The sequence below is a fragment of the Tiliqua scincoides genome, chromosome 9, assembly GCF_035046505.1.
Source record: "Tiliqua scincoides isolate rTilSci1 chromosome 9, rTilSci1.hap2, whole genome shotgun sequence".
Taxonomy (NCBI): domain Eukaryota; kingdom Metazoa; phylum Chordata; class Lepidosauria; order Squamata; family Scincidae; genus Tiliqua; species Tiliqua scincoides.
The window spans coordinates 6,963,974-6,985,436 of NC_089829.1; the positions used below are offsets into that span (position 1 = coordinate 6,963,974).

At 47.7% G+C, this 21,463-nt stretch overlaps 1 protein-coding gene across 1 annotated transcript in view; it reads right to left on the reverse strand.

Annotated features, from left to right (window-relative positions):
- The window catches only part of CFAP74 (cilia and flagella associated protein 74), a 123,123-nt gene that overhangs the window by 52,055 nt on the left and 49,605 nt on the right, over nt 1-21,463 (reverse strand). The window contains 7 exon segments of the mRNA XM_066637397.1: nt 4,450-4,539; nt 7,008-7,074; nt 10,514-10,632; nt 11,069-11,242; nt 15,148-15,333; nt 16,521-16,719; nt 20,015-20,172. Coding sequence (XP_066493494.1) covers nt 4,450-4,539; nt 7,008-7,074; nt 10,514-10,632; nt 11,069-11,242; nt 15,148-15,333; nt 16,521-16,719; nt 20,015-20,172 — 993 coding nt within the window.

Consider the following 21,463-nt stretch of genomic DNA (forward strand, 5'->3'; position numbering starts at 1 on the left):
TATTTGCAACGTTTCTCAAACTGGTGGGTCAGGAGTCATGAGCCAATTTCACATAGCACTTAGCTCAGCCACCATTGAAAATACAGAGCTGAAAATACACCCCATGGGAGAGAGGCATGGCACTTTGCCCCAAATAGGTGGGAAGATGGGATGCTGAAAAGGGGGGAGGGCTGTGTGGTTGGAGAAGGATCCCGTGGTCCCAACAGACCCACTCACCTATATCATTTTAAAAAAATAATACAACAATTATAAAGGGAATTGAGGGTATTTGAGAGACCACTTACTTCTACACAAACCAGCTCATCCCCTAGGGCACTGGTTCCCAACCTGTGGTCCTGGGACCACAGGTGGTCCACGAGACTCCGAGAAGTGGTCCACAAGGTGTCAGGAAAAAAAAAATCACCTTTGATCACTTCCCGTGTCTCACCATGCAAGCAATCTCTCATGGGCCACCAAAGAGGGCAGAGAATGAACTGCCCACAGCCACAGTCATTGAAGAGTTGGCTGTGCGCAGGGCATTCTCCGTCCTCTCTGACAGTCCAAGGGGGAGCACTTGGTAGGCAGACCACCAGAGAGGGCAGAGACCAGACTCTCCACAGCCACGAGTGGTCCATGACAATTCCAGTTTTTGTCTCAGTGGTCCATGAACTTCTAAAGGTTGGGAACCACTGTCCTAGGGCAATCAGAAAATGCCCTCTTATGAGTGCCTTCGCCTAGGGAGGTAGAGGAGTGGTGGCAAGCAAAAGGGCCTTCTCAGTAGTGGCACCAGTGCTATGAAATTCCCTCCCTCTTTATTCATGAACTGCTCCCTCCTTGCAGACTTTCCAGCAAGGCCTGAGGCCATTCTTTTTTTAGACAAGCCTTCTGAGCTCTTGGCCTTTTAATGATATCAGCCTTTTAATGGTTGGCAACCTTCAGTCTCGAAAGACTATGGTATAAGCCTACAGCACCCGGTATTCCCAGGCGGTCTCTCATCCAAGTACTAACCAGGCTTGACCCTGCTTAGCTTCCAAGATCATGGTATAAGCCTACAGCACCCGGTATTCCCAGGCGGTCTCCCATCCAAGTACTAACCAGGCCTGACCCTGCTTAGCTTCCGAGATCATGGTATAAGCCTGCAGCACCCGGTATTCCCAGGCGGTCCCCCATCCAAGTACTAACCAGGCTTGACCCTGCTTAGCTTCCGAGATCATGGTATAAGCCTGCAGCACCCGGTATTCCCAGGCGGTCCCCCATCCAAGTACTAACCAGGCTTGACCCTGCTTAGCTTCCGAGATCATGGTATAAGCCTACAGCACCCGGTATTCCCAGGCGGTCTCCCATCCAAGTACTAACCAGGCCTGACCCTGCTTAGCTTCCGAGATCATGGTATAAGCCTACAGCACCCGGTATTCCCAGGCGGTCTCCCATCCAAGTACTAACCAGGCCTGACCCTGCTTAGCTTCCGAGATCATGGTATAAGCCTGCAGCACCCGGTATTCCCAGGCGGTCCCCCATCCAAGTACTAACCAGGCTTGACCCTGCTTAGCTTCCAAGATCAAGTCTGGCTTTTACAGGCTTGGTTTTCCTCTTTTATAAGGTGGTTGCTGCTGTTCTGTTTTATTATAATAAAGGATTTATTTTATTGTTTTAAGATTGGTTAATATTTCATAGGTTTTAGCTCATTGTGCAATCTTTATTTTTTAACTGTGGTTTCATGTTCTTTGTACCTTTTTGAATCTGTTTTTGTAAGCCACCATGGGTCCCCTTGGGGGGAAAAGGCAAGGTAAAAATACTGTAAGTAAAATAAAATTGTTAAACAGGTCCTGACTAAGTATGAGACTGGTCCACCGTTGTCAGCTATATCCCACAGGTGTTCAGTAAGCTTCCCTATTGGGCATCATTGGTTTACTGGGAGACAGCTGGATCATGCACCTGATGTTGACATAAATCTAAATGACATAAATGACCTATGTGCTACTCCCTGTTCCCATGCCCTATTACCTACTTACTCCTAATCCTCCCCACATCACAGTTGGGATCAGCCCAGCTCAACCCATCCAGCTCAGACTGTAGGAAGCAGACTAGAAATATACTGGAAACCTTCACCCATTCAACAACCCCAGCTTTGACCACCTTCCATTTTAGGACAGCAGGGCTGCCTCCCCCTTGCCACATGTCATGGGGGGGCAGGGCTGTTTCTCTGCCACACCTCACAGAACAAATCCTGCATGGGTTGAGCCACTGGCTACCAGCCTTTGAAGGAGTGAAATATTTACACTAAAAGGAAAGCAGCTGTCCTTGGAAGAGCTGGTGAATCTCCAAACAGTGCGCTGGGTTGAACTTGGCGCAGATTATCCAGCTTGCAATGTTCTCAAGAAAGAAATAAGAGGAGAAAAAAACCAAGGCGGCTAACAATGGAATAGCAAAAACGGTTCATAAACTTTTACCGGGAGCCACTTGACGAGATGTGAAGATGAAGTCGTTTTTTGACTGCACAGCTAATTTTAGGGACACATTCTCTGAAGACATCATCTTCCTGCATTACAGTCAGACAGGCTTTTAAATGGAGCCACCTACATGCTGCTTTTTGGGAAGACTGTGGTCTCTCGCGTAAAAATATAAATGCATTTAAAACCAACCAAAGCTTTAGTGACAATATTTAAATAGAAGATGGACATTCTTGGGCGCTCCAGGAGGACACGTATGGGCAAAATATGTGTTTCACATACTGAATGTTCCCAGGTCAACCTCTAGAAGCATCTCCAGAAAAGGCTGGGAAAGACCCTTCTCTGAAACCTAGGCAGCTGCTGCCAGTCAGCATTGACAATCCTGAGCGAGATGGAATAAAGGCCGGACTCAGCAGGCAGTAGATGCTGCCAGTCAGTGTAGACAACATTGAGCTAAATGGAACACAGGTCCCTATCATGTGAAATAAATCTAAATGACCTCTGGGCAAATGCTATCTCCACTTAGTGCTGAATAAGGCTCAGCACCAGGCAGGCTTCTCTAGGGAGCCTGTGACACAGCTGAGGTGCCACCACAAAAGAGGTCCTGCCCCTGATCACCATTTGCCTCACTTCCATGGCTTGAGGAAGGGCAGGGCACTTGGAGAAGAACGGCCAAGGATTATTTCAATACTCAGGCAAACGCACATAAACATGAGGCCCGGTTCAGATGTAATGTTCTCTGTCCCATCAGGCTATGGTGTTTTTAAACATCAAGAATGCGCTGAGTGCTCAGCTGCTTCCCTCCACCTTTTTGATGCCGCTCTGCAGCTCTGGTTTGTAAAGGGAGTGCTCAAACCATAATATCTCAAATTGAATGGCATGGCAAACTGTGGTTTGAGAAACCAGGACATCTTGTGGCAAGGTCGGCATGAGCAACAGGAGGAGAAAAGGCTGGGGTTCTGGTGCATTTCTGATTCCGAACTACAGATTTTTTAAATTGAGAATGAAATGTCCAAGTAAGGCTGCCAGATTTCAGAGGCGGGGCTTGGAGACTGCCAAACCTTGAAGTATATGCAAAAAAAATCTAGTGTTGGAGAAGGGTTCAGCCAGTAGTTGGAGCCTGGTGGGAGAGGGGAGGAGGTCAACAGTATCCCCAGATGGCCTCAGGTTAACCTTTGCTGCCCTGGACTTGAGGGAAGACGAAAACAAGTTGGAGAAACTAACATCATTGACTGTCTGAGCTGAGCCCAGCTTCCTGAGAAATGTATGAAAGGAACGGTCTGCAATGGCTACAACAGGCAACTCACAGCTATTTTATAAACACGAAAAAATACCCATTTCACAGAAGTGTTACTGAAATCAAGAGGGAGCAATGGTGTTCAGGACTAAATCAGGGGTGGATCTATGGCTAAGAAAAAGAGAAATATATACTTTTTCACCATCCCCCTAACACAATCAGTTTCATATCTGTTTCGAATTTAGGAATTTATTGTATAAGCATTGGTCATTACAATGTATAAAAGCACATACTACAGTATACACATATAAAACAGGCAATAACATTTCAGCCTTCCAGACACATAAAATGAGACAAAGAAAATTAATGCTCAACATGGGTCAGAATCATAAAATATTTAAAGTGATTCAAAAGTGAGAAAAGCTTCAACCTTCAGGATCTTACCAACTAGTAAAGAGGACAAGAAAATTTAAATTTAAGGCAACAAAAAATTAGCTCGTATTTTCTTTGCCACAAGGGCAAAGATAGCCACTTTATAGGTGACATCAGAGTCAGCAAGAAGCCAGCAAATCAGAACTGAGGTGGATCTCTCTTGGAACGGAGCAATAATGTTAAATAAATATTTTGACCTAGGCAGCTCATATAAAGGGCACTTTAATAAACAGTGAGAAATATCCTCTATTTCACCAGAGTTGCAAATGCAAGTCCTGACAGTTTCATATCTGTATCCTGGCACAAACTAGTCTCATCCAAAGACTCAAGGAGGATAAACCTTGGACTTACCACACATTTCTTGGTGGAACATTTCAGTGGGATGGAAAAGGAACCAATCTGAGATAAAAAGGCAATTTCTCCTTCAAGGTCTTCATTGATCTAAAAGGAGAGGAGGACAGAAAGAGAGGGCCATGAAGGACTCGGGGGGGCAGTTCCCAGCCAATTCAGCATCATTTTAGCCCATCTGATTAATTTTTTTTTTTTTAAATCTGTAAACATATGCAGCGCAAATCAGGGCGCTTCAACATACACAAGCTTCACAGCGTCAAATTTATTAGGCTATAATTCACCCATATACCACGATATCATAATTCACACATTGGCCGCCGCACATGGTGCGTACAGAAGCGGTTGCTCGACCCAGTTTAATTAATTAATTGGCTAACGAATTAGACCAAGCGCTCGAAACATTCTCCACTGGCACCTGTGCACCACTGACATCACTGCCTGAGGGAGCTGGAGACATCCACCGATGTGTGCTAGGAAGGTTCCACACATCTTGGCAATAGCTTCCCTTGGACCACTGAGCGGTGCAGGTTTTCTGCAGTGAAGTATGTGCAAATCGGAGCTCATTAAAACGCGTGTGCAATTTTCTGAGACGTCCTGCGGTGACAATTGCATACTTTGCCCTTCTGCATGAGCACTCCACCTTTGGAAAGCCCCCCTCTCCAGACAAGTTCACCTGGAGGACCAAAAGGCTGTTGAGGCAGAGGTGCACGTGTCTTGGCACATTTGAGGGAGAGGAAGCACATTTGAGGTTAACCAGAGGGGAAAAACCTCCCAGCCCAGGAATCGCACTTGTAAGTATGGCTAACAAATGTGGCGGCAGCAATTTAAGCCAGCAAATGGATGCAGGGTCCAAGGGTCAAATCTCCTTTTCCCTCTTTCCCTTACCGCAGTCCAAACTGCCCTCTCTCCTGCTGCTGCTTTTTCAAAAAGAAAAGCTACTGGGGGGATCAAAACAGGTATCTGTCTGCCCCAACTTTTAAGCAGCCATTTGTATCGGCCAGCCATGGCTGTCTTCCATGCCTAGCTGGGCTACTGCTTGTTACTTCATTGGGGTTTTATCTGTTGGCGGCTCATTCTTTTTTTGAAGTGCTGCGTTGTTTTAATAGGCATCTTTAACCCATTCTGCCCAGCCCACAGGTGTACGCATTGGATCCCTGTCGCATATATGCAACGCCGGGCAGAAATAGCTTAAGCCAGGGGTGTCACACTCATTTCATACAGAGGGCCGTATAGCATTCATGGTGCCTGCTGAGGGCCGGAAGTGATGCCATTAGGCAAGAAGTGAGTTCGTTAAACGGGTCATAACCAAAAATAAACACTTCTTTCTCACTTAGGAACTCATTAGCTGCAAATGACAGAAGGGAAAATATATGAATCTTGATTATTATTATTATTATTTTATTAATTTATACCCCGCCTTTTTGCCCAACGGGCACACAAGGCGGCTTACAACACCTTAAAAATACAACATTAAAAAACAATTTACAATAATTAAAAAAATCTAACAAACAAACCCCGTGGATTTTCATATAAAAAGCAAGAACGCCAGACAGCCTGTCAACAATTAAAAGCTTTTTGAAATAAAAAGCTCTTAAGTCCACGCTGAAATGTTATCAACGAGGGAGCAGTTCTCAGTTCTAAGGGGAGGGTATTCCACAGTTCGGGGGCCACCACCGAAAAGGCCCTCTTCCTGGCTGCCGCTCCTCTCACATCTCTTAGTGGCAGCACAGTCAAAAGGCCCCCCCCCCAGATGATCTAAGAGCACAGGCAGGATTGTAGGGAAGGAGGCGGTCCCTCAAATACCCCGGCCCCGAGCCGTAAAGGGCTTTAAAAATCAAAACTAGCACCTTGAATTGGGCCCGGAACAGAACCGGCAGCCAGTGTAGCCGCCGGAGCAACAGCTCGACAGAGTCAAACCGACGTGCCCCAGCCACCACACGAGCAGCCGTGTTCTGTACTAGTTGTAATTTCCGGACCATCTTCAAAGATTATATTTCAAGATATGGGAGAGCCCAATTTTCATGTGGGCTGCCCTTTCAGCAGTAATACCTCAGCACTACCCAGCAGCTGAAAGCCTGAGGGCCATATAAAAAGCTTCCACGGGCCGCATCCAGCCCCCAGGCCTTATGTTTGACACCCCTGCCTTAAGCCATCTTCAAGGATGGAAAGGGTGGGCATCTTCTTGCATACACTGCCCTCTTCCTCCTCCCCACTGGCTTCTGGGTCCACACCACACTGGCAACAAGTCTATCTCTTTGCACTGCTGGAGGGAAGACACCGTTTTACACCGTGTGAAGTCCGACACCACCCAAGGAAGTGGCTTCACCAGGGCATTGGGTTTATTTCCAGATGCATTTTTTGTTTGTTCCTTATTTCCCCAAGGAAGCAAGAGAGAGAGAGAGAGAGAGAGAGAGAGAGAGAGAGAGAGAGAGAGAGAGAGCCACAACACGTCACTGCTAAATGTGCACCGCGACTGTGGGCTCCTGTCCGCGCGATTCTTTATGCAATCACCAAACCCACAAAGCCATTTATTCACCACAGCTGGACATTGCTCCTACCATCGGTTTAAAGGTAACCCCGACTTCGCAAGCCATTCCAGCAGACATCGGGCCCGGAGGATCAAAGCTATAGTGGCACATTTAAAAGATAATAATAATACAGAATTAGATCACCCTTTGAAAGCTCATCTGCCTTTCAAACCCACTGACTGGCTAATCTCACAAACATACATCTATTCGCATACAACTGAAAGCAGCCTTTCCAAGATGTTCAGAAGCTGTCACTCACCACTGCAAAGAAAGCACGAGGTTGACCTGGTTTTTTCTTCAAAAGCACCCGATCCCTGCTGCGGTTGGCAGCCTGATCACAGCCCCCTCTATGCTTCTCATAGTTCATTTAAAAAGCTTCAGCTGAACTGAGAGCAAGCAGCTTGCTTAAGGCTGGCCTAGTGAGTACACGGCAGAGGTGAGATTTGCACCAGGGAAGTCTGGGTTTGCAGTTCAGTCTCCATCAGGGTGAACCTTGGCACGCTTACTTAGAAGTGAAAGTTCCATTCTGTTAAATGAGGCTTACTTCCAAGAAAGTGTGCACAGGACTGCAGCCAAAGCTACTACGCTAGACCAACTCTCTGCCTCAGATGCCAGGTTGCTGGCTGTGGAACTTGACTCATGCTGGACCACACTGCATACATAAGAAGAGCCCTGCTGAATCAGGCCCAGGGCCCATCTAGCCCAGCTCACTGCATCTCACAGTGACCCAGCAGGTACGTCCGGGAGCACACAAGACAATAAGTTCCCTGTAACCTGTTGCCACTTTCTTGCACCCGCCATTTGGAGATAGGCTACCTCTGAAACCCAGAGATTGCACACAGCTATCATGGCTTGTAAACTGAGATGGATTTTTCCTTCATCAGTCTGTCCAATTCCCTCTTCAAAGCATCTTTTCAAAGCACCCAAGACCCCACTGGGAGAGCAGCCTCCCCTCAAACACAGAACCCCGCTCGCTTTGGAGCCCAAGGAGTGGTAAGTAGGTTGCTCCCCATCTCACAATAACCCTGTGAGGTAGGTTAGGTTGGGTGTGGCCAGTCCAAGGTCACTCAAAGAGCTTCAGTGACAAGCGGCATCTGAACTCGTGTCTTTTTGGTGGAAGCAGCGTGCTAACTAGTGCCAGCTCCAGGTTGCTGGTGTTCTTGGGGCAAAGCACTGAATCCTCCCCGTGCCTCTTGTCTGGCACATTGATGGCACCACTGCCACTAATACCAGTAGTTCAACGGTCAGCCTGGACAGGTGGGCCCTTGGGTAGTGACTGACTTGGGTGCCCTCTGCTGTCACCACTGACTCTAACCATTACACCACACTGCCTCTTCATATACGTTTTGATAAGCTAAACAGCACTGGACTTGGGGTCAGAGAGTTGTTCCATTCTTAGCAAAGGCAGAGCATTTTCAGCCAGTGACATGCAGCCGTTAACTCGGCCTTCAGGATGGCAAGCACTTAACTTCCTGCCTTGTGCCGCACCGGGGGGGGGGGGAGAGGGAGAGAGAGAATGAGGTGGAATCTACAACTGCAAAACAATCCTGATTGAGACTTTTAAAGGATGACATGAAAGTACAACGCCTGGTCGCCGTTTGATGTACAGCATAATTTCCGGACGCTCGGCTGGAACCAGTTGGCGTAATAAGCTGTTAAGAGAGTATTAGGGAGCCTGAATCCAATCCATACAGATCTGTTCTCAACTTGAGCCACCCCTGGCAGCAAATCTGCTACAGCCTGTAATCTTCTTGGGGGAAAAAAAGGCAACTGATTCAGGAATAAGAGCCGTGTCTGTGGTTAATGAGGGTCGAGAGAAGGAATACACTTGCGGTTTAGCCATGTGAATTTGCCGATTAACTGAGCATTTTGTACTTAGTTGGGTGGACTTAGACACTCAACTAAGTCAACATCAGGACAGCACATCAGTTGTGACGGGTGTCAGATGTGATGGGGTTCAATCCCTGGCAGCATCTTCAAGTAGGGCTGGGAAAGACCCAGGTCTGGAACTCTGGAAAGTTGCTGCTAGTCAGTGCTGACAGCGCCAAGCTTGGTCCAGTAAAAGCCAGGCTCCATAAACAGCAGCTTCATTTGTGTCTATTCACTTATGTGGTTGTGCCTTTTCCCGAAGGGAAACAGGTGCTATACACATGAGGGAAGTGTCTTTCCCCACAGGGGGTCCGATAAGGGGAAGGTACCTTCTCTGTTCTGAGAAAAGGCACCCAGTGGAAACTGGGAAAAAAACATGTACCACCAGGGACTGGAGGGTCCCGTGCTCCACAGACATCTTCCGTTCCACCACAAGGTGAGTGAGTCTTGGAGGACTTCAGAGGAAGAAGTGGAGGCAGTGCTCAAAGGGTTGGGTGAAAGGGATTTGATTGCTTGTGCTTGTTTGCCTAACATCAGAGTGCATTTTCTCATGAGCAGGATCAGGGCAATCAAGCAGGACAGCGCAACAGAAAGCTCTCTCTTCTAAGGTAACCAACCACATAAGCACGCAAGCAAGAGCCTAGACGCCTTTAAAAGGGGATTGGACAAGTTTCTGGAGGAAAAATCCATTACGGGGTACAAGCCATGATGTGTATGCGCAACCTCCTGATTTTAGAAATGGGCTGTGTCAGAAGGCCAGATGCAAGGGAGGGCGCCAGGATGAGGTCTCTTGTGATCTGGTGTGCTCCCTGGGGCATTTGGTGGGCCGCTGTGAGATACAGGAAGCTGGACTAGATGGGCCTATGGCCTGATCCAGTGGGGCTGTTCTTACGTTCTAAACCCCCCCCCCCCCATGACAGCCAGACTGATCAAGATCTCTGAGAGCAAGCAGCAAGGAGAAATGTCAGGGCAGGAAGGCTGCTGTCTTGGCACCTTGAAAAGTGCAGGGGAAGACTCTCAAGCAGCCATATTATCTTACTGAGCTGCCTCTGGTCCCCAGTTGCACCTCCCATCCCCAGCCAGACAAGAAGCTGCAAGAAAAGTCTCTGGAGAGTGAAATTGGATAGCGCAGTCAAACAATTTGCTCACTTAGGGTAGAGAATTCACCGCATCGCTTCACTGGGCCATGACAGCAACATCAATATCACGAGTGGTTTCTCTAGGACTGGATGCTTCAGCTTTCTATGCAGGCTGAGCTTGGTTAAAAAGAACACCAACGCTCCCATTTAGACAGAGAAAAGTTGGAGCTGTGCAAGAAATCAGCGGGAGCAGGGGGGAACCGTGGCGTAGATAGTGGCAAATGCTATGCATACCACCTGGAATGACCTCTGAAGGGGAGGGGGGCACTTGCATGGCATGTTCAGGCACCTGCAAAAGTTAATGCTTTGCACCCCCTCTGGCTATGCCACTGAGGAGAAAATATATGATGGGGAAATTTCACTCTTTTCCTGCTCTTTTCTGAAGCAGGACTACGTAGTCACCTCGGGTGTAGGACTGGGAGGGGACGCAATGCTGACCTAGTGGACCCAGCAGCTGCATGTTCATGTCAAATGTTTTCCCCAGATGCCACCCCAGAGTCCAGCTCCGTAACTATCACATTTACGTACTCAACCGTGAAAAAATCCTTTAAATGTTCACTGACTCCATCCAGCTTGCAATAATTAATGGTGTAGAACGCGTTGATCAAAATCATCTTCTTCTTGTAGGTTTTACCAATATCGAAGTCCTAGAAATAAATTGAGATATTATCCATGCTGGAGTGCAGTAAGAGGTTTAAGCAGCGGTGGTGATGACAAAGCCCTTGGCAGTGACTGGTTGAACTGCTCTGATGTCATCGGAGGAAAGGCAGGCAGGAATGTGTCCAACACAGTTGCTTAGCCAATTCTAGAGAGGCACTGCTGGCAGAAGGTCCTAAGAAAGGAAGCATGGAAGAAACAGGGGTCTAGGGAAGGCAGCAAGGGAAAAGAAGCTTAGACTGAGATACTGAAGTTGACCCAGGCCAATGGGACTTCCTCCCAAGTAAGCATGTATAGGATTGCAGCCTTAACCACTCCGCTATACCAGTGAACTAAAGAGCTGTGGATTTGAAGTCTGTCTTATTCTTTTAAATAGATTCTGGAGAATTTTCTTTCCTTCCCCCAACAGGACAAATCTGCACCAACCTTAAAATGAATGAGGCTTGGCTTGCTATAGAAAGGGCACCCCTTATATTCACGTCCAGAGACTCGGTGCCTGTGAATGAACCCACGCCGCAGCTTCACCAACTTTTGAGCAAAAATCTCCTTCTCCAGTTTAGTCGCGCCCAGGGGTTTGGAGTCTGTCCTGTCGTCCGGCACCTGAGCAGTGCGAAACCATAGCGGAGAGAGGATATGGTGAGGCCATTTGGCAAAGGTGAAATATCTATTTTGGTTTTTAATCAAAACAGTTTTTGACATTTTTTTTAAAGCACAGGGGCTGTGGCTGCAGAGATTGAGGCATCAGATTAAACCCCCAAAACATTGTGCCTTTGCCCATTTATCCCCAAAGAGTCTTCAAAAGCCACCTGGGCTTTTTGAAACTTCTTTGCTATTGGTTTGCCTTCGGCTGTTTGAAATGAGCCCTCTCCAATGACTGGCTCTGTGGCTGAGGTTTGCTATGGAACGCTTCCAAACATTTCAACTGCTCCAAAGCTTTAGAACTGGTAACCATGCAATGTCTAGGGACAGAAAGGCAGAATGATATTGGGAAGGGGGGCCAGCAGAGAAGGATGTGGCTGTGTTCTGCCCACGAGTGGAGGTCCACAAAGGTGAAATTAGCTGCTGGTGGGCAAGGAAGGTTGGAGGTGTAGTACCATGGACAGCGTTCAGGGAGGAAGCTGCTCTAACAAGAGTCAGGTTAAGGCCCTTCAATGCTTCCTCCCACAGGTTGTCTTTCTACCTCAAGGGGTGTCCAAACTTTTTGGCAGGAGGGCTACATCATCTCTCTGACACTGTGTCGAGGGCTGGGGGGAAAAAAAAAATTAGTTTACATTTCAAATTTGAATAAATTTACATAAATGAATATATTAGAGATGGAACTTATATGAATGAATGACGGTCTTGCAGTAGCTTATAAAAGGTCTTGCACAAAGCATGGCCTGTCTTTCCTTTGCTGCTGCATCGCAGACGTGAAACAGCAAGCAGTGGAGAGAGCCCTCGTCCCACAGCTCACGCGAGAGGTCGAACCGTTGGCCGTCACACTGAGAGCAATTGCATCCGGCCAGCGCGGGCTCCAGCAAGTCTCCAGAGGGCCAGAGGCTCATTGGAGACTGGGGGCACCCTGAGGGCCAGATTAGGAGTCCTTGAGGTCCGCAAGTGGCCCCAGGGCCGGGGTTTGGGCACCCCTGTTCTACCTGGAAACCAGGGGGAGCCTTACAGGGACAGCACCCTCTCACTCAAGTCCCACCTTGCCTGTCGCCAGTGTTGTTGGGCAGGCCCCAGAGAGTTCAAGGTTTCTGGAATGGGGCACGCCAGTTCTCCAGAGAGTTTGGCCTCTGGGAGCTTCTACTCCAATGTTCTTTAGGCTAGGCCTTAGTGCTAGGGCCTGGAATTGGGTCCCAGAGCCTCAGTTTCAGATTCTGAGACACTACGCAGAATCCACAAGAGCAAGAAGTGGGAATGGACAGAGCAAAAGGTAGGACACATATTTAAAAAGCCACATCAAACTCATTCACCTCTCTTGCTTGCTCTTGGGATATTTTTAAAGTCTGACATTGACTCCCTCTAATTTGCAAGTCTCAGGCCCATCACTTGGAAGCAGATTAACACACACACACACACACACAGACACACACACACACACACACACACACACACACACACACACACCCCTCTCAAGGTACTGAAGGTGCAAGGAGGGATGCCACCATATTTCACATGGTAAATATTCTGCTTAGCTATTGCAAAATATATCTCCTTCCAGATGACTCCAAGTGAATCTCATTTAACACACTTGTCCTGTTGTCTTATTCCTCGAATACATAGGGACAGATTAGACATGGTTTAAACGGTTGGCAACCTTCAGTCTCGAAAGACTATGGTATAAACCCACAGCACCTGGTATTCCCAGGCGGTCTCCCATCCAAGTACTAACCAGGCCTGACCCTGCTTAGCATCCAAGATTGGGTATGTGCAGGGTAACATGGTTTAAAACACACACACAAATAGCTCCTGGAAGCATGATACTGGGGAAGGAAGGCATAACCTTTGTCCCCTTATTTGATCTTTCCGAATTGCTATTTGCCCCGTATAAGATTTCAGCTGCAAGGGAGGAGATAATGGGAAAACAGCATGGAAAGGTTAGCTCTGAGCTGCAGTCTAATTCCAAGATGTCCCTGCACTGTAAGTTTATTTTTTAATGCAATAAATCATGTTCACACAGCTCTCACATCACACCTTGTTTGGCTCACAGCGGCTTCCCCAGGTCACACACAACCTGGGAGGGCACAACACAAAAGAGTCCTGGCTAGGGAAGGAGACAGCAGTTTCCACTTTGAAAACGTACATTATTTACGAGTATTTGCGATCCAAGCCTTTAAACGCAGCGGCAGGGTTGAAATACAGAAAGGACCATTTCGCCGTCTCTAGTATTGGGCGAAAAAGGAGTTTGCTTCTTGGTTTTTCCACATGAACTTCTCCTCAGCACCAACTCAACAGAATGTCATGTTCCACTGTCACAGTCAAAAGGCGCCAGCAAACATGAAGTGATATCTGTCTTCGCAAATCTCCAGGCTACATCAGATAATTTTTCCTCTGGTTATGAGAGCAAAATGCTTTGAGAGCAGTGCTGAGCTTCAGCTCTTCTGAACTAATCATCTTTCCAACAAGAGTTTTGGGAGACTTTCCTCCAAGCAGGAGTAGCAGGGGGGGGGAAGGGAACAGAGTGAGGAAGAGAACCCCTCACTAAATAAGAACCTAATCCCTTCCAACTTTCCAGCACCAGAGCAGCAACAATGCAAAAGAACAAACATTCCCTTACCTTGAGGAAGCCTCCATGACCTCTCTTCAGGATGCATGCCCTGTTGGCATGGCTGCATTGGTGATGCAAGGTTAAACAGGATTGGGCCCAAAGTCAGAGGAATATCATCCGCACAAGATTCACCGCACTGCATTTTGTTTCTTATCAAGCTGGGGCTTGGAGGGGCCAACAGAGCAATGGGCTCTGCCTCATGTTGCAGGGGAAAGCAGAAGTGGAGATCTATGAGTAGGTGATATGCACATGAACCAGAGTTTTACTCCCCGTAGTTTACGCATAATAATTAACATCGACATAGCAGTGTGCAAAGAACTTCCCATGATTCATTATGATATGGATCGGGGTGGTGATGTGGATTATGATGTGGAACTTTCCCCTGGGGGCTGGGGATAAGAATAGGCCCTCAGTTTGGCTGTACTTGTCGTAAGTGGCGACTAAACAGCCACTGGGTAGATGGGACTCGTCAGCTTGGGAAGGCAGCTCATCTGAGAGAAGGAAAACTCTGATCCCAAACCTCCACTGCCTTGTGGCTACATCCAGTTATGGAAAAGGCTTCAGGAGTCAACCTCGAGGCAAAATCCGGAGCCGGAGTCCCTGAGGCAGTTCATGGCTGAACACAGTCATGCTCTTGCAACTCCTGTGACGCCGCTGGAACCAACCGTATTGGCCTCTGCCTTTCCATTGGACCATTTCAGCGACGTGGAGAGGGGGGATTTGCTGCAAGGGTAACAGCCTATCCTCCATACCTACTTTACCCAGGCTTCGCACACTGGAGAGGACACTCTGTTCCAGAACCACCATTCAGAGCGTGACACCATAGTCTTCTGAGACTGAAGGATGCCAACATAGGATCGGGGTGTCAGACTTATTCCATTCAGCCTTTTTCCAAATGTCAGTGCCAAGCCGCTCTCCCCAGTTCCCAACTTTCAGATTCGCAGCCCAGTCCTAACCCACTTTCCAGCACAGACGCAGCCTCAAAATGCAGCCCCAAAGTAAGGGAAAAAAATGTGACCTTGACTGTACCTCTGTGACTGTCCCCACCACGGAATGCAGCCTGCACCCTGTTAGCACGGCTACATGAGTGCTGGAAAGCTGGTTAGCGCTGAGTTGTCACTGTTTCTCTCTGAGAGGCTGGTGCTCTGGTTTCCACCCAACAAGAGGTGCCCACAAAACAGGAAGGTTTGTTATGTTCTGGTCAAATTAAGCTCAGAATCAGCAAACTGAAGTCAAGAACGAGGGAAGTTCTAACCTCAGATACGTTGTACTCTTGATCCCAAATGCCCACGAACTCTGGCTGAGCTAAAGTCTCATGTCCATCTTTCTCCTCGTCCTCGCTTTCAGGGGCCACCCACTGAGATGCCTTAGATGGGGAAACGTCCAAACTTCTCCCTTTTGCATCGAGCGAGGAGCAGGGCGAAGGGGTGCGCCGAGTTTTCTGCAGCAAGACAAAAAAGACCCTTAAAGACCCTGCCATTTTGAAACAGGGATTTTATCCATTAAAAAGCCCCAGGGGATCAATAAATCATCTGCTTTGTTTTGCTTAAACAATAAAACAGGGTTTTGATGATTCAAAGGCCATATAATTATTTGCAAAGCCAACTTTGCAGGAAGGCTTATATGATGGAAAAACACATGGTATAAAACCGGAATCTGGTGTGTACGGAGAACAGCATGGCTTGACAGATACTCTGGGACTCCTTTTGAAAGACAGTACTGGATTAGATCAAATATGACCCATTTAGTTCAGAATCTGGCTTCCCGCAGTAACCATCCAGCATATATGTTGTTTGGAAGCCCATAATTAAAGCAAGAAAGGAATAGCCTGCCCTTGTTGTTTATCCCAACATCCACTACTCAGTGGTACACTGCCCCTGTTCATGGAGGATCCATTACGAACCCTCACAGCTAATAAGCCCGTAAGAAAAGCCCCGCAGTGTTAGACCCCAGGCCCATCTAATCCAGCATCCTGTTTCCCAGAATGGCTCACTGGCTGCCTCTGGGAGAGAGGGCAGGAGAGAAAAGCAGATTCCTCCCTCATGTTTGCTCCCCGGTAACTGCTCTCAAGTGGTGGAGCACCTGTTTTGCATGCAGAAGGTGCCATGCTCCATCCTTGGAACTTCCAGGAGGGGTCAGGAAAGACACAAGAAGGGTTGCTGCTCCCCTGCACACTACCTCTGCACCTGGAGATAGCATGCTGCCATCACAAGTAGCCAGTGATAGCAGCCCCAACTAGTAGCCTAACTTCTCCTCCCTACATCTGTCCAATCCCTTTTTTAAAGTCACCTAAGCTAGTAGCCATCAGGATATATTGTGGCAGTGAAATCCACAGATGAACCATGCACTGGAAATCTTCCTTTTGCCCATCCTAAATCTCATCCTAAGCAGTTTCACTGTCCCCTGTTAACCAGTTCCCCTCTACTTTTAAGTGCCCCCTGGTTACCACAACCACGTGTAGCACCCAATTCCATCAATTAGTTATCCTCAGGCCAGAAGCCCTGCTGATTGAACAGCTTCGGAACAGTTAAGAGGAGGAAGGAACTGCAGGCATTTCAAGCCAGGATACAAACATGATTGAACTGACCTGTTCTTAAAAGCTAGCCTGCCGATTCTCACCTGGTCAACAGGTGGTGCAGAACCATCACATGCCTTCTCGATGTAGTGCCACGTTCTCCTGCGCCACCTGATGGCATCAGACAGCTTATCCCGATGTTTTGGCTTCGGCGGGCAGGCCTGCTTCCTTACTTTCTCCAGCTTAGCTTCTTCTTTCAGAATTTGAGCAACAATCTCAATTTTTCTGGCTTTCTGCTGTTCTGCAAATTCCCTGTATTTAAAACCAACGACACACAAACGTGGAGCACTAACACACATGAACAAATGACAGGGCTGCTCAACATTTTATATAATACGACAAAAAGAAACATGTTGCAGGTACGCCAGATGTAGGAATGACCTCTCTTTTTCCTTAAAGCAGGCGTCTCCAAACCCCGGCCAGTCTCTGTCCAGCCCGTGGCCAGCCTCTGATCTACTGAGAGCCTCCGGCCAGTTGACCAAACATAACCAGAGTTGTGCTTGTGAGGTGGGGGAATGGGGGTCCATTTAAGTGTGCGCCTTATTTCTTGGGCTGTGAACATAATAAGAACATAAGAACAGCCCCACTGGATCAGGCCAAAGGCCCATCTAGTCCAGCTTCCTGTATCTCACAGCAGCCCACCAAATGCCCCAGGGAGCACACCAGATAACAAGAGACCTCATCCTGGTGCCCTCCCTTGCATCTGGCCTTCTGACATAGCCCATTTCTAAAATCAGGAGGTTGCGCATACACCTCATGGCTTGTACCCCGTAATGGATGCTTGGGGAGATCCTGGGCATTTGAGCCCATTCATTCATTCATTCATTAAGTTCCATCTCTAACGTATTTATTTAAATTTTATATTTTCTTTTCCAGCCCTCGACACTGTGCCAGATATTTGATGCGGCCCTTTGGTCAAAAAGTCCAGAGATCCCTGCCTTAAAGCTTAAGAAGAGCTGTTGGGGGAGGGGGTTGCTCCATTTCAATCAGGGTTGCAGCAAAATGGAGGTTGAACCCTTGCCCTGCCCCATGCCAATTCCCTGACCTAAGCTGCCCCTTTTCCATGTTGCATTCAGCTATGAAGAGGAAAATATACGGGCATGAAAGCGTTTGGATAGCCCTTCCACATCCCAGCGCAGTCAGTGCCACTGCACCAGCTGCTTGGAAGCAATGGCTCAGTGGGTTAAACTGCTGAGTCAACGAGCCTGTTGACTGCAAGGTTCAAATTCGCATAGCCGGGTGAGCCCCCGTTGCTTGTCCTAGCTCCTGCCAACCTAGCAGTTCAAAAGCATGTAAAAATGTGAGTAGATAAAAAGGTACCACTTCAGTGGGAAGGTAATGGCATTCCATTCACTTAGGCGGTTAGTCATGCCAGCCACATGACCACGGAAACTGTCTATGGACAACGGCAGCTCTTTGGCTGAGAAACGGAGATGAGCACCACCCCTAGAGTCGGAAACGACTAGGCTTAAACGCCAGAGTGAACCTTTAACTTTAAATTACGTGAGGTGTTCAGATCATAGAGATCCAGTGTAAAATTGATGCCAAACTCTGATCTCCTTTGTTACCTCTTAGCCTTGGAACTATCTTCGCAACACCTATGAAATAATTTCTCACCCAGTTCCTTCCAATCCCTTCTTAACACAAAGCATTTGGCACAATGCCTTAGCCCTCTTCCCCTACTGCAGGGGTGCCCAAACCCTGGCCCTGGGGCCACACGTGGCCCTCGAAGCCTCTCAATGTGGCCCTCAGGGAGCCCCCAGTCTCCAACGAGCCTCTGGCCCTCCAGAGATTTGTTGCAGCCCGCACTGGCCCGACACAACTGCTCTCAGCGTGAAGGCAACTATTTGACCTTTTTGCATGAGCTGTGGGATGAGGGCTTCCTCCACTGCTTGCTGTTTCATGTCTCTGATGCAGTAGTGGCAGCAAAGGAAAGGCCAGCCTTGCTTTGTGCAAGGCCTTGTATAGGCCTTGAGCTATTGCAAGACCTTCATTCATTCATATAAGTTCATCTTTAATATATTCATTTATCTAAACTTATGTAAATTTATTCAAATTTTAAATGTAAATTAATTCTTTCTTTCCTTGGCCCCTGACGCAGTGTCAGAGAGATGATGTGGCCCTCCTGCAAAAAACTTTGGACACCCCTGCCCTACTGTAATGAAACACAAGGATCTGGAACTGAACAATCCCCTGTTTGCCCCTGCCTCCATCTTCTTCCTACCCTCTATTGTCTCCTTTATCAACATCTAGACCAGCCATTTTCAACTTTTTCCCCAAGGCACACCAACCAGGCACTAAAATTGCCAAGGCGTACCATCAGTTTTTCAATTGACAAGGCACACCGCACTGACAGCAGGAGCTTGCATCTCCCAGTGCCCTAACTAACAAATGATCCTCCCTAAAACTCCCGCAGCACACCTGTAGACCATTCGCGGCACACCAGTGTGCCACGGCACAGTGGTTAAAAATGGCTGAACTAGACTGTAAGCACCTTGGGGCAGAGATCTGTCTTTTTCACGCTGTGTAAAGCCCCCCACACACTGATGGCTCTATGTGACTAATAATGCACCCTTACAGCTTCCCATAAAATCACTAGGAAGTCAATATAATAATTTAAAATGCAGATTGCCAATGTTCCTTTTTTAAAAAAAAAAACTTTCCAAGGTAGAGTATAAAAGTATAGAAACCCACTTCCCGCCTCCAGCAGGATTCTTCGGCATCCGTAACTTCCCAATACCACTGAGCAGCACATACCACAGTAGCATCAAGTCCATTAAATTTAAAATAAAATACACATTGAAATGAATGGGGGACCCATCTGAAATGGTTTCACAAACCACCTAGTGCAGGGTTTCTCAAACTGTGGGTCGCAACCCACCAAGTGGGTCGCGAGCTGATGTCAGGTGGGTCCCGAGAAGGTCCGAGCCGCCATCTTGGAATCTGGCGATTGAAGTGGGCGCCGCCATCTTGGAAACGGGAGCCTGGCAAAATAGACTGCCGGCTCCACCTTTGAAGCTGTTACAGCCTTTCCCTGGCTGGAAGCTCCTCCCAGTAAGCTCCTCCCAGGCAGTAAGCTCCTCCCAGGAGCAAAAGAGCGGTGGGCACAGGCGCAAGAGAGCATGTGCTTCTTGGTTTGGAGGTGGGCTGCGTGCTTTGCTTTTGTTTGTGCCTGGAAAGACAGGCACTTTGTTTTCTTTGCTCTCTCCCCCCCCCTTAATTATTCCGGTCAGCTGATCGGGACCTTCCCTGGTTCCTTTTGCCTCCCTTCCAAGGCAGTGCAGGGAGGCAGTCAGATCCTGCTTCTGTTATTACTTGCAGCAATTGTTTATTTGCTAAAACATGTGAGAACCACTGACCTAGTGGGTCCTGACCCACAATTTGAGAAACGCTGCCATGGAGTATATAAAACAGATATTGACAGATAGGTGCCTCTGCGTTGACATGTATCTCTTCACCACAAAAAAACACAAGAGGCCCAAAACTCAAACCTCAGCAACGAACCACAGAAACAGGAAAAGACACTTTGTGAAAAGCGACAGCTCACTTTTTCTGTCTCTCAATTTCCATGTGCTGCTTATGGATAAACATCTCCCTGGTGACGTTGTGGCCTTCAGCCTTGATAGCCTCCTTTATTTGCTCATCTTGCTGTTGGGCTTCCATAGCTTTGACGCTGCGCAAGGCGTGGACAAGGCGGAGGCTCTCCTAAGCAATATTTATCAAATTTTTCTTAGAAAGACAAATCACATGTTTAAAGACCACTGATTTAAGAAGTGATAGAACCATAGAGAGCCGGCAACTTATTTGGGAGGGACAAACACAGGGAGCCAGCTCAACCAGGAGGCCAACTGAGCTGGTAGCATAAGGCAGCAGCTTAGCAGGAGACACCCACCTCTGCCCACCCATTCACCACCACTGCTGCTCCTCCTTCCCCACCCCCAAAGAATCTGGCAAAAGAAGAGGAAGACAGAATGGAAAGAGGAAGTGTGGAGGAGAAGAGAGAAGTGGGTTAGAGTGTCACCATTCTCCTCTCTTCCATACCTTCTCTTCTGCTCTGCCCCCCTCCTTTTCCAATCTAGGGCTGGCATATCACTAGGTAGGGAGCGGCAACTGGCACACTGCCTTAGATATATGGTCTTGGGAGCAGAGCTGCTTGGGTTTGTTTATAGCAAATCAATTTAAAAAACAAAGTTTCTTTGCTCTGGTGATTTAAAAACAGCCTTGCTGACCTTTGTGATGTTTAAGATAGAGTCATTAAGATGACAATCCAACAATCAGTCTCTCTCTGGTTGGCAACCTTCAGTCTCAAAAGACTATGGTATAAGCCTACAGCACCTGGTATTCCCAAGCGGTCTCTCATCCAAGTACTAACCAGGCCTGACCCTGCTTAGCTTCTGAGATCAGGCATGTGCAGGGTAACAGTTGCTGTTGTAGTCTCTCTCAAGGTGATTAGAAATGCTTCACTTTGACCCCTCCCTTCACCAATGCAAAGTATCTTTCTTTCAGGGGGAAAGGGAGGGGTTGCCTGGGGAGAGAAGGATCGATGGATTGTCAGCCAGCTGCCCTCTCTCTCTCTCATTAAGGAGGCTATTGTTAAAGGACTGCTCAGTTTTTTAAACTGACTTTAAAGGGATGCATTTTTCCCCTTCTCCGGGGATGAGTACATTCCTTCTAATTTGCAGGGGCCATTCGTGTTGCGTCAAATTCATGTATAAAAAATCAGTGTATAAATAGGCTGGCCCTGTATTTTAAATAGCTTCTATCATCACTGTCTTTTCTCTGGGGAGCAGACAGTAGGAAAAAAAACAGTTGTAAAATGGAAGGAAGCCAGAAAGGGAATCCTCTCTAGACACTGGCACTATTTGGGCTCGCTCAGCTGCTCTGCTTGTGCTGTTCATGATGCCAAGGCCTTGACTTGAAACCTCCCGCATGCCACTTGGGAAGGGGGCAGCAACTATCTGCTTAGAGAAGGACCCTTGCTCAGTGATAGAACATG